Consider the following 12,716-nt stretch of genomic DNA (forward strand, 5'->3'; position numbering starts at 1 on the left):
TTCTCCCTGAATCGTTATGTGCCTGCAGCGCCAAAAGGGAGCTCCTGGCCCCTGGCTCGGGGCCCCAGAGGCCCAGGGTCAAGGCTATGGCCGCATCCCAAGGATGTTCATCTCTGCAAGAGGCTGCAGCCAGCAGGCAGGGAAGAGGCTCCCCGGGGGCCTGCGCGGAGTCCGGCTGGGGAAAGCGAAGCGAGGTGCTCTTGAAGAAACGGGGGAATCCCGCCGATCTCAGGGGTTCAGTCCCGGCCTGCCGCGCTGGATCGTCCAGCCTGGGCCTCGCCCTTCTTGGCTGGGGCTGAGTGCGGGGGTCCGGCTTCCCCAAAGTCCTAGCCCCGCGTTCCCAGCCTTTGGCCCCCAAGGGGTAGCGCCCGGTTCCGCCCTCCCCTCCAGGCCTGGCACTCGCCCTCAACCAACATGGCGCCCGCGGGCTCAGCACGTCATGCGGAACGCCCGCCGGGCTCCTCCCTCGCTGCGCTTATCCCCGCGGGCTGCGGCCGGGCGGCAGCGCTTGAGGGGAGGCGGCGGCGCGGGAAGCATGGTCCGGGGGCCGGCGGGGGCCTGGGCGGCGCTCGGGCCGCTGCTGTGGGGCTGCGCGCTGGCGCTGGCGCTGCCGGGCGGGATGCTGTACCCCCGGGAGAGCCCGTCGCGGGAGCGCAAGTCGCTGGACGGCCTGTGGAGCTTCCGCGCCGACTTCTCCGACAACCGGCGCCGCGGCTTCGAGGAGCAGTGGTACCGGCGGCCGCTGCGGGAGGTGCGGGCCCGGGGCAGGGCGGGAGGCGCGCGGAAGCCCGGCGGAGTTGGGGGGCTCGGGCCCCCCGCAGGCTTTTCCCTTCGAGCGCCTCGGAGTTGGAGACCCGGAGGAGGTTAAAGGTCAACGGGCTTGTGGGTGCGGGGTTGGCGGACGGGGGCACCGAGGGGCCCCGGGAGGGCCGGGGCAGAGGAGGCGGGAGGAAGGCTGAGCCCGGGCAGCGTCCTTCTTTTTAATGTTTCTTTTTAATTAAAAAGATGTTTTTGAGACTGGGTTTGGCCCTGTGGCCCAGGCTGGAGCTCAGTGGCGCAACCGTAACTTAGGAGCTCACGCCGTCCTCCGGCCCCGGCCTCGCAAGCCAGCTGGGCTTAGTGACACAGAGCAAGACAAAACTAACTCCACGCCTGGCTCAGTGACACAGAGCAAGACAAAACTAACTCCACGCCTGGCTCAGTGACACAGAGCAAGACAAAACTAACTCCACGCCTGGCTTAGTGACACAGAGCAAGACAAAACTCCACGCCTGGCTTACTGACACAGAGCAAGACAAAACTCCACGCCTGGCTCAGTGACACAGAGCAAGACAAAACTCCACGCCTGGCTTAGTGACACAGAGCAAGACAAAACTCCACGCCTGGCTTACTGACACAGAGCAAGACAAAACTCCACGCCTGGCTTAGTGACACAGAGCAAGACAAAACTAACTCCACGCCTGGCTTAGTGACACAGAGCAAGACAAAACTAACTCCACGCCTGGCTTAGTGACACAGAGCAAGACAAAACTAACTCCACGCCTGGCTCAGTGACACAGAGCAAGACAAAACTAACTCCACGCCTGGCTTAGTCACACAGAGCAAGACAAAACTAACTCCACGCCTGGCTTAGTGACACAGAGCAAGACAAAACTAACTCCACGCCTGGCTTAGTGACACAGAGCAAGACAAAACTAACTCCACGCCTGGCTTAGTGACACAGAGCAAGACAAAACTAACTCCACGCCTGGCTTAGTGACACAGAGCAAGACAAAACTAACTCCACGCCTGGCTTAGTGACACAGAGCAAGACAAAACTCCACGCCTGGCTTAGTGACACAGAGCAAGACAAAACTAACTCCACGCCTGGCTTAGTGACACAGAGCAAGACAAAACTCCACGCCTGGCTTAGTGACACAGAGCAAGACAAAACTAACTCCACGCCTGGCTCAGTGACACAGAGCAAGACAAAACTCCACGCCTGGCTTAGTGACAGAGCAAGACAAAACTCCACGCCTGGCTTAGTGACACAGAGCAAGACAAAACTAACTCCATGCCTGGCTTAGTCACACAGAGCAAGACAAAACTAACTCCACGCCTGGCTTAGTGACACAGAGCAAGACAAAACTCCACGCCTGGCTTAGTGACACAGAGCAAGAGAAAACTAACTCCACGCCTGGCTTAGTGACACAGAGCAAGACAAAACTAACTCCACGCCTGGCTTAGTGACACAGAGCAAGACAAAACTCCACGCCTGGCTTACTGACACAGAGCAAGACAAAACTCCACGCCTGGCTTAGTGACACAGAGCAAGAGAAAACTAACTCCACGCCTGGCTTAGTGACACAGAGCAAGACAAAACTCCACGCCTGGCTTACTGACACAGAGCAAGACAAAACTCCACGCCTGGCTTAGTGACACAGAGCAAGACAAAACTCCACGCCTGGCTTAGTGACACAGAGCAAGAGAAAACTCCACGCCTGGCTTAGTGACACAGAGCAAGACAAAACTCCACGCCTGGCTTAGTGACAGAGCAAGACAAAACTCCACGCCTGGCTTACTGACACAGAGCAAGACAAAACTCCACGCCTGGCTTAGTGACACAGAGCAAGACAAAACTCCACGCCTGGCTTACTGACACAGAGCAAGACAAAACTCCACGCCTGGCTTAGTGACACAGAGCAAGACAAAACTCCACGCCTGGCTTAGTGACACAGAGCAAGACAAAACTCCACGCCTGGCTTAGTGACACAGAGCAAGACAAAACTCCACGCCTGGCTTAGTGACACAGAGCAAGAGAAAACTCCACGCCTGGCTCAGTGACACAGAGCAAGACAAAACTCCACGCCTGGCTTAGTGACACAGAGCAAGAGAAAACTCCACGCCTGGCTTAGTGACAGAGCAAGACAAAACTCCACGCCTGGCTTAGTGACACAGAGCAAGACAAAACTAACTCCACGCCTGGCTTAGTGACACAGAGCAAGAGAAAACTCCACGCCTGGCTTAGTGACACAGAGCAAGACAAAACTAACTCCACGCCTGGCTCAGTGACACAGAGCAAGACAAAACTCCACGCCTGGCTTAGTGACACAGAGCAAGAGAAAACTCCACGCCTGGCTTAGTGACAGAGCAAGACAAAACTCCACGCCTGGCTTAGTGACACAGAGCAAGACAAAACTAACTCCACGCCTGGCTTAGTGACACAGAGCAAGACAAAACTAACTCCACGCCTGGCTTAGTGACACAGAGCAAGACAAAACTCCACGCCTGGCTTAGTGACACAGAGCAAGACAAAACTAACTCCACGCCTGGCTTAGTGACACAGAGCAAGACAAAACTCCACGCCTGGCTTAGTGACAGAGCAAGACAAAACTCCACGCCTGGCTCAGTGACACAGAGCAAGACAAAACTAACTCCACGCCTGGCTTAGTGACACAGAGCAAGACAAAACTCCACGCCTGGCTTAGTGACACAGAGCAAGACAAAACTCCACGCCTGGCTTAGTGACACAGAGCAAGAGAAAACTAACTCCACGCCTGGCTTAGTGACACAGAGCAAGACAAAACTCCACGCCTGGCTTAGTGACACAGAGCAAGAGAAAACTAACTCCACGCCTGGCTTAGTGACACAGAGCAAGACAAAAGTAACTCCACGCCTGGCTTAGTGACACAGAGCAAGACAAAACTCCACGCCTGGCTTAGTGACACAGAGCAAGACAAAACTCCACGCCTGGCTTAGTGACACAGAGCAAGACAAAACTCCACGCCTGGCTTACTGACACAGAGCAAGACAAAACTCCACGCCTGGCTTAGTGACACAGAGCAAGACAAAACTCCACGCCTGGCTTACTGACACAGAGCAAGACAAAACTCCACGCCTGGCTTAGTGACACAGAGCAAGACAAAACTCCACGCCTGGCTTAGTGACACAGAGCAAGAGAAAACTCCACGCCTGGCTTAGTGACAGAGCAAGACAAAACTCCACGCCTGGCTTACTGACACAGAGCAAGACAAAACTCCACGCCTGGCTTAGTGACACAGAGCAAGACAAAACTCCACGCCTGGCTTACTGACACAGAGCAAGACAAAACTCCACGCCTGGCTCAGTGACACAGAGCAAGACAAAACTCCACGCCTGGCTTAGTGACACAGAGCAAGACAAAACTCCACGCCTGGCTTAGTGACAGAGCAAGACAAAACTCCACGCCTGGCTTACTGACACAGAGCAAGACAAAACTCCACGCCTGGCTTAGTGACACAGAGCAAGACAAAACTCCACGCCTGGCTTAGTGACACAGAGCAAGACAAAACTAACTCCACGCCTGGCTTAGTGACACAGAGCAAGACAAAACTAACTCCACGCCTGGCTCAGTGACACAGAGCAAGACAAAACTCCACGCCTGGCTCAGTGACACAGAGCAAGACAAAACTAACTCCACGCCTGGCTTACTGACACAGAGCAAGACAAAACTAACTCCACGCCTGGCTTAGTGACACAGAGCAAGACAAAACTCCACGCCTGGCTTACTGACACAGAGCAAGACAAAACTCCACGCCTGGCTTAGTGACACAGAGCAAGACAAAACTCCACGCCTGGCTTAGTGACACAGAGCAAGACAAAACTCCACGCCTGGCTTACTGACACAGAGCAAGACAAAACTCCACGCCTGGCTTAGTGACAGAGCAAGACAAAACTCCACGCCTGGCTTAGTGACACAGAGCAAGACAAAACTCCACGCCTGGCTTACTGACACAGAGCAAGACAAAACTCCACGCCTGGCTTAGTGACACAGAGCAAGACAAAACTCCACGCCTGGCTTAGTGACAGAGCAAGACAAAACTCCACGCCTGGCTTAGTGACACAGAGCAAAACAAAACTCCATGCCTGGCTTAGTGACACAGAGCAAGACAAAACTCCACGCCTGGCTTAGTGACACAGAGCAAAACAAAACTCCACGCCTGGCTTACTGACACAGAGCAAGACAAAACTCCACGCCTGGCTTAGTGACACAGAGCAAGACAAAACTCCACGCCTGGCTTAGTGACACAGAGCAAGACAAAACTAACTCCACGCCTGGCTTAGTGACACAGAGCAAGACAAAACTAACTCCACGCCTGGCTCAGTGACACAGAGCAAGACAAAACTCCACGCCTGGCTCAGTGACACAGAGCAAGACAAAACTAACTCCACGCCTGGCTTACTGACACAGAGCAAGACAAAACTAACTCCACGCCTGGCTTAGTGACACAGAGCAAGACAAAACTCCACGCCTGGCTTACTGACACAGAGCAAGACAAAACTCCACGCCTGGCTTAGTGACACAGAGCAAGACAAAACTCCACGCCTGGCTTACTGACACAGAGCAAGACAAAACTCCACGCCTGGCTTAGTGACACAGAGCAAGACAAAACTCCACGCCTGGCTTAGTGACAGAGCAAGACAAAACTCCACGCCTGGCTTAGTGACACAGAGCAAAACAAAACTCCATGCCTGGCTTAGTGACACAGAGCAAGACAAAACTAACTCCACGCCTGGCTTACTGACACAGAGCAAGACAAAACTCCACGCCTGGCTTAGTCACACAGAGCAAGACAAAACTAACTCCACGCCTGGCTTAGTGACACAGAGCAAGACAAAACTCCACGCCTGGCTCAGTGACACAGAGCAAGACAAAACTCCACGCCTGGCTCAGTGACACAGAGCAAGACAAAACTCCACGCCTGGCTCAGTGACACAGAGCAAGACAAAACTCCACGCCTGGCTTACTGACACAGAGCAAGACAAAACTAACTCCACGCCTGGCTTAGTGACACAGAGCAAGACAAAACTCCACGCCTGGCTTAGTGACACAGAGCAAGACAAAACTCCACGCCTGGCTTACTGACACAGAGCAAGACAAAACTCCACGCCTGGCTTACTGACACAGAGCAAGACAAAACTCCACGCCTGGCTCAGTGACACAGAGCAAGACAAAACTCCACGCCTGGCTCAGTGACACAGAGCAAGACAAAACTCCACGCCTGGCTTAGTGACACAGAGCAAGACAAAACTCCACGCCTGGCTTACTGACACAGAGCAAGACAAAACTCCACGCCTGGCTTACTGACACAGAGCAAGACAAAACTCCACGCCTGGCTCAGTGACACAGAGCAAGACAAAACTCCACGCCTGGCTTAGTGACAGAGCAAGACAAAACTCCACGCCTGGCTTAGTGACACAGAGCAAGACAAAACTCCACGCCTGGCTTAGTGACACAGAGCAAGACAAAACTAACTCCACGCCTGGCTTAGTGACACAGAGCAAGACAAAACTAACTCCACGCCTGGCTCAGTGACACAGAGCAAGACAAAACTCCACGCCTGGCTCAGTGACACAGAGCAAGACAGAACTCCACGCCTGGCTTAGTGACAGAGCAAGACAAAACTCCACGCCTGGCTTAGTGACACAGAGCAAGACAAAACTCCACGCCTGGCTTAGTGACACAGAGCAAGACAAAACTAACTCCACGCCTGGCTTAGTGACACAGAGCAAGACAAAACTAACTCCACGCCTGGCTTACTGACACAGAGCAAGACAAAACTCCACGCCTGGCTTAGTGACACAGAGCAAGACAAAACTCCACGCCTGGCTTAGTGACACAGAGCAAGACAAAACTCCACGCCTGGCTTAGTGACACAGAGCAAGACAAAACTCCACGCCTGGCTTACTGACACAGAGCAAGACAAAACTCCACGCCTGGCTTAGTGACAGAGCAAGACAAAACTCCACGCCTGGCTTACTGACACAGAGCAAGACAAAACTCCACGCCTGGCTTAGTGACACAGAGCAAGACAAAACTCCACGCCTGGCTTAGTGACAGAGCAAGACAAAACTCCACGCCTGGCTTAGTGACACAGAGCAAAACAAAACTCCATGCCTGGCTTAGTGACACAGAGCAAGACAAAACTAACTCCACGCCTGGCTTAGTGACACAGAGCAAGACAAAACTCCACGCCTGGCTTACTGACACAAAGCAAAACAAAAGAACAACGGAATTTTTCTTCTGTACATACAGTGGCTCACTACCTTGCGCAAATTGGTCTCGAACCCCTGGCCTCAAGCCATCGTCCTACGTTGACCTCCCAAGGCGCTGATTACAGGCATGAGCCACCCAGACAGACACTGTTCCGGCCAGTCCCGCCAGAGCGGCCTGCGCTGCACAGAGCTGGGCCCGGGGATCCGGAGGAGGGGGCAGTTCGGACACCGTGAGGTCAGCTCTGCTGGGCCAGAAAGGTACCTTGGTTTCCAAGGTTCAGATAGAGGACAGGATGTGACATCAGGCCAAGGACGCCACCCCTGTTCCCCTCTTGACTTGGATGTGGTCGGCAGAGAAGTGGGACCGGGTGAGGTCTGGGCCGCTTCTGCCTGGTCTACATCCTCTTTTTCTGACTTTGCAGCATTTAGTACAGGAGGAAGAGAGGGGAGGGCTGGGTGCCAGCGGGCACCGCACCCGCCATGTGCTAGGCAAAGCCCCCCAGCCCTCCAAGCGGCCTTCCTCCCTGTGACAGGCAGTGGGTCAGCTGCCTCTTAGTCACGGTTCTGAACCTTCTTTTCTGGGGCTGGGATGTGGCCCTGGGCTCACTCCTGTCTCGCTCTGAGGAGGAACTCCTGGCCACACTGGCCCAGGAACACAAACCACCCTGGCAGTTGACCTGTCGTCACCAAGAGTCCCGCTGTGTGTCAGGGTGTGTGCTAAGCCTGGCGGCACAGCTGTGAAGCACGCTGGTCTGGGATCCCTTTGGGGGCCTAGGAGCTGATCCCCGCTCTTCTCTCCACAGTCGGGCCCCACCCTGGACATGCCGGTTCCCTCCAGCTTCAACGACATTGGCCAGGACTGGCGGCTGCGGCATTTTGTCGGCTGGGTGTGGTACGAACGGGAGGTGACCCTGCCGGAGCGGTGGACCCAGGACCTGCGTACAAGAGTGGTGCTGAGAATTGGCAGTGCCCACTCCTATGCCATCGTGGTCAGTTCGGCTGGGAGCAGGCAGGGTGGGTGGTGGGCACGGCTGCTGAGCAGCATGGGACCCCCAGCTGCCACCTGCAGCCTGTCTCCTGCGGCGGGATGATGGGGGCCCTGCCCTGGGGGCTGTGCCCTATGTAGGGGGATGGGTGGCCTCATCTGCCCCATTGGGATACCATTCTTCCCGTGTGGCTGGCAGGCCTCTGAGCCCCATGCTGCAGGTTATGAGAGGGCGTGTCCAATAGCAGGACCCCTCCTCATGCCCCGGCCTGCCGCCCCTTCCCCATGTCTCCTGTGTCCACAGTGGGTAAACGGGGTCGACACACTTGAGCATGAGGGTGGCTACCTCCCGTTTGAGGCCGACATCAGCAGCCTGGTCCAGGTGGGGCCCTTGCCTGTCCACCTCCGTATCACTATTGCCATCAACAACACGCTCACCCCCTCCACCCTGCCACCAGGAGCCATCCGCTACATGACCGACACCTCCAAGTGGGTACCGTCCTGCCTCCACCGCCTGTACCCACCTTCCCGCCCCACCCCGTGGTCTTCCTGCCAGGGACAGGGTGGCCGAAGAGTGCAGGCTCTGCGTCTAGGGACGACCTGGGACACGGGCCCAGCAAACCACAGCCTTCCCACCCCAGGTACCCCAAGGGTTACTTCGTCCAGAACACAGACTTTGACTTCTTCAACTACGCGGGGCTGCAGCGGGCTGTGCTTCTGTACACGACACCCACCAGCTACATCGATGACATCACCGTCACCACCGGCGTGCAGCAAGACAGTGGTGAGGGCTTCCAGAGGGTCCTCCCTCAGCGGGGCCCAGGTGGCTCTGTTTGTTCCCTGTTTGGAAAGCACTCCCAGGAAAAGGTTCTCCCGTCTTCTCTAAACCCTGACAGGTTCCCATCCACCTACAAAGCCGAAATCCAGACTGTCTGAGCGGGCACGGGCTCCCGAAATCACCTGTGTGGTTGACCTCGCTTTTGAGAAGAGGGGTTTGGCCTAAGGTCACACAGCTCAGGGTGGCAATCCTGTCCCTTCCCATGGTGCTGCTCTCATACCAGCTCCCCTCTGCCCCCTCCCACGGTGCATCCCTCTCTCCAGCTCCCCTCTGCCCCTTCCCACCGTGCTGCCCTCACACCAGCTCCCCTCTGCCCCTTCCCACCGTGCTGCCCTCACACCAGCTCCCCTCTGCCCCTTCCCACCATGCTGCCCTCACACCAGCTCCCCTCTGCCCCCTCCCACGGTGCTACCCTCTCTCCAGCTCCCCTCTGCCCCCTCCCACGGTGCTACCCTCTCTCCAGCTCCCCTCTGCCCCCTCCCACGGTGCTACCCTCTCTCCAGCTCCCCTCTGCCCCCTCCCACGGTGCTACCCTCTCTCCAGCTCCCCTCTGCCCCCTCTCACGGTGCTGCCCTCACACCAGCTCCCCTCTGCCCCCTCCCACGGTGCTACCCTCTCTCCAGCTCCCCTCTGCCCCCTCTCACGGTGCTGCCCTCACACCAGCTCCCCCTGCCCCCTCCCACGGTGCATCCCTCTCTCCAGCTCCCCTCTGCCCCCTCCCACCGTGCTGCCCTCACACCAGCTCCCCTCTGCCCCCTCCCACGGTGCTACCCTCTCTCCAGCTCCGGTCTGCCCCCTCTCATGGTGCTGCCCTCACACCAGCTCCCCTCTGCCCCCTCCCACGGTGCTACCCTCTCTCCAGCTCCCCTCTGCCCCCTCTCACGGTGCTGCCCTCACACCAGCTCCCCTCTGCCCCCTCCCACGGTGCATCCCTCTCTCCAGCTCCCCTCTGCCCCCTCCCACCATGCTGCCCTCACACCAGCTCCCCTCTGCCCCCTCCCACGGTGCTACCCTCTCTCCAGCTCCGGTCTGCCCCCTCTCATGGTGCTGCCCTCACACCAGCTCCCCTCTGCCCCCTCCCACGGTGCTACCCTCTCTCCAGCTCCCCTCTGCCCCCTCTCACGGTGCTGCCCTCACACCAGCTCCCCTCTGCCCCCTCCCACGGTGCATCCCTCTCTCCAGCTCCCCTCTGCCCCCTCCCACCGTGCTGCCCTCACACCAGCTCCCCTCTGCCCCCTCCCACGGTGCTACCCTCTCTCCAGCTCCCCTCTGCCCCCTCCCACGGTGCTACCCTCTCTCCAGCTCCCCTCTGCCCCCTCCCACCGTGCTGCCCTCACACCAGCTCCCCTCTGCCCCCTCCCACGGTGCTACCCTCTCTCCAGCTCCCCTCTGCCCCCTCTCACGGTGCTGCCCTCACACCAGCTCCCCTCTGCCCCCTCCCACTGTGCTGCCCTCACACCAGCTCCTCTTTGCCCCCTCCCAAGGTGCTACCCTCATACCAGCTCCCCTTGTTACACATCGTGCTAAAGGGACAGGCAGTTTCAGGGGGCTGGGTTTGGCAGTTCACGCCTGTCATCCTAGCACTTTGCAAGGAGACCCTGCTAGGAGAATCACTTGAGGCCAGGAGTTCAAGACTAGCCTGGGCAACATAGCGAGACCATCACCCCCAAAATTTTAAAAATTAGCCAAGGGTGATGGTTTGTGCCAGTGGTCCCAGCTGCTGTGGCAGGAGAATCACTTGAGCCTAGGAGGTCAAGGGGTCAGGGAACGGGGACTGTGCTACTGTACTCTAGTCTGGGCAAAAGAGGGAGACCTTGTCTTTTTTTTTTTTTTTGAGACGGAGTTTTGCTCTTGTTACCCAGGCTGGAGTGCAATGGCGCGATCTCAGCTCACCGCAACCTTCGCCTCCTGGGTTCAGGCAATTCTCCTGCCTCAGCCTCCTGAGTAGCTGGGATTACAGGCACGCGCCACCATGCCCAGCTAATTTTTGTGTAGAGACGGGGTTTCACCATGTTGACCAGGCTGGTCTCGATCTCTTGACTTCGTGATCCACCCGCCTTGGCCTCCCAAAGTGCTGGGATTACAGGCTTGAGCCACCATGCCCAGCCTGAGACCTTGTCTTAAAAAAAATTTTTTTTTGACATGGAGTCTTGCTCTGTTGCCCAGGCTGGAGGACAATGGTGCAATCTCAGCTCACTGCAACCTCTGCCTCCCAGGTTCAAGTGATTCTCCTTCCTCAGTCTCCTGAGTAGCTGGGATTATAGGTGCTTGCCACCACACCTGGCTAATTTTTATATTTTTTTAGTAGAGACAGGCTTTCACCATGTTGGCCTGGCTGGTGTTGAACTCCTGGTCTCTGGTGATCTGCCCGCCTCCACCTCCCAAAGTGCAAGGATTGCAGGCGTGAGCCACCGTGCCTGGCTGGGATACCCTGGTTTTAAGAAATTTTTATAGTTCTTTTTCTTATTTTATTTTTAATTAATTTATTTTTTTGAGACAGAGTTTCACTGTGTCAACGAGGCTGGAGTCTAGTGGCTCAGTCTTGGCTCACTGCAAGCTGTGCCTCCTGGGTTCAAACGATTCTCCTGTCTCAGCCTCCTGAGTACTTGGGATTACAGGCACGCACCACCATGCCCAGCTAATTTTTTGTATTTTTAGTAGAGACGGGGTTTCACCATGTTGACCAGGACGGTCTCAATCTCTTGACCTTGTGATCCACCTGCCTCGGCCTCCCAAAGTGCTGGGATTACAGGCATTAGCCGCCATGCTCGGCCAGTTTTTTTGTATTTTTAGGAAAGGTGTGGTTTCTTTACGTTCTGCAGGCTGGTGTCGAACTCCTGGGCTCAAGCCATCCCGCTACCTCAGCCTTCCCAAGTGCTGGGATTACAGGCGTGAGCCACCGTGCCCAGCTGTCAAAAAAACCTTAAAAAAGAGTGCCAGGCATGGGAGCTCATGCCTGTAATCCCAGCACTGTGGGAGGCTGAAGTGGGTGGATCATCTGAGGTCAGGAGTTCGAGAGCAGCCTGGCCAACATGGCAAAACCTTGTCTCTACTAATAAAGTACAAAAAATTAGCAGGGCGGAGTGGTGAGGAGCACCTGTAATTCCAGGTACTTGGGAGGCTGAGGCAGGAGAATCACTTGAACCCTGGAGGTAAAGGTTGTAGTGAGCTGAGATCAAGCCACTGCAGTCCAGCCTGGGTGACAGAGCAAGACTCCATCTTAAAAAAAAAATTGCCAGCCGGGCACGGTGGCTCATGCCTGTAATCCCAGCACTTTGGGAGGCCGAGGCGGGTGGATCACGAGGTTGAGAAATCGAGACTATCCTGGTCAACATGGTGAAACCCCGTCTCTACTAAAAATACAAAAAATTAGCTGGGCACGGTGGTGCGTGCCTGTAATCCCAGCTACTCAGGAGGCTGGGGCAGGAGAATTGCCTGAACCCAGGAGGCGGAGGTTGCAGTGAGCCGAGATCGCGCCATTGCACTCCAGCCTGGGTAACGACGAAACTCCGTCTCAAAAAAAAATTTAAAAATTAAAGGAAAGCAGCAGAAACAAATGGCTGCCTGGGAGTGGAGGCTGCGGGGCGCTCCCGTTGGTGTGACGAAGGTTGTGTTCCTTCCTCAGCTCTGGTCTCTCTTGCTGCCTGCAGGGCTAGTGAATTACCAGGTCTCCGTCAAGTGCGGTAGCCAATTCAAGTTGGAAGTGCGTCTTTTGAATGCAGAAAACAAAGTCGTGGCCGAGGGGACCGGGACCCAGGGCCAGCTGAAGGTGCCGGGTGCCAACCTCTGGTGGCCATACCTGATGCACGAACGCCCCGCCTACCTGTACTCACTGGAGGTAACGGTGGTTTGGGACTTGCTTCAGGGAGGTCTTTTGCC

The 12,716-nt window shown here is 56.3% G+C and overlaps 1 protein-coding gene across 22 annotated transcripts in view; it reads left to right on the forward strand.

Moving 5' to 3' along the window:
* Positions 1-503: 503 nt before the first annotated feature.
* The window catches only part of GUSB (glucuronidase beta), a 38,636-nt gene continuing 26,423 nt past the window's right edge, over positions 504-12,716 (forward strand). For 18 of the 22 annotated variants that reach the window (XR_013528436.1, XR_013528440.1, XR_013528445.1 and 15 more), the window contains exons 1-5: positions 504-751; positions 7,818-8,003; positions 8,304-8,488; positions 8,641-8,783; positions 12,488-12,675. Coding sequence is in view for 8 of the 22 variants with exons in the window: in XM_078353855.1 (XP_078209981.1) it covers positions 536-751; positions 7,818-8,003; positions 8,304-8,488; positions 8,641-8,783; positions 12,488-12,675 (918 nt within the window). In the remaining 14 variants the exon portion in view is untranslated. Of the gene's footprint in view, positions 752-4,226; positions 7,273-7,817; positions 8,004-8,303; positions 8,489-8,640; positions 8,784-12,487; positions 12,676-12,716 lie in introns of those variants that run through there. The other 4 variants (XR_013528448.1, XM_078353892.1, XM_035291964.3 and 1 more) reach the window with 2 other exon arrangements.

The sequence above is a fragment of the Callithrix jacchus genome, chromosome 2 (genome assembly GCF_049354715.1).
Source record: "Callithrix jacchus isolate 240 chromosome 2, calJac240_pri, whole genome shotgun sequence".
Classification (NCBI taxonomy): domain Eukaryota; kingdom Metazoa; phylum Chordata; class Mammalia; order Primates; family Cebidae; genus Callithrix; species Callithrix jacchus.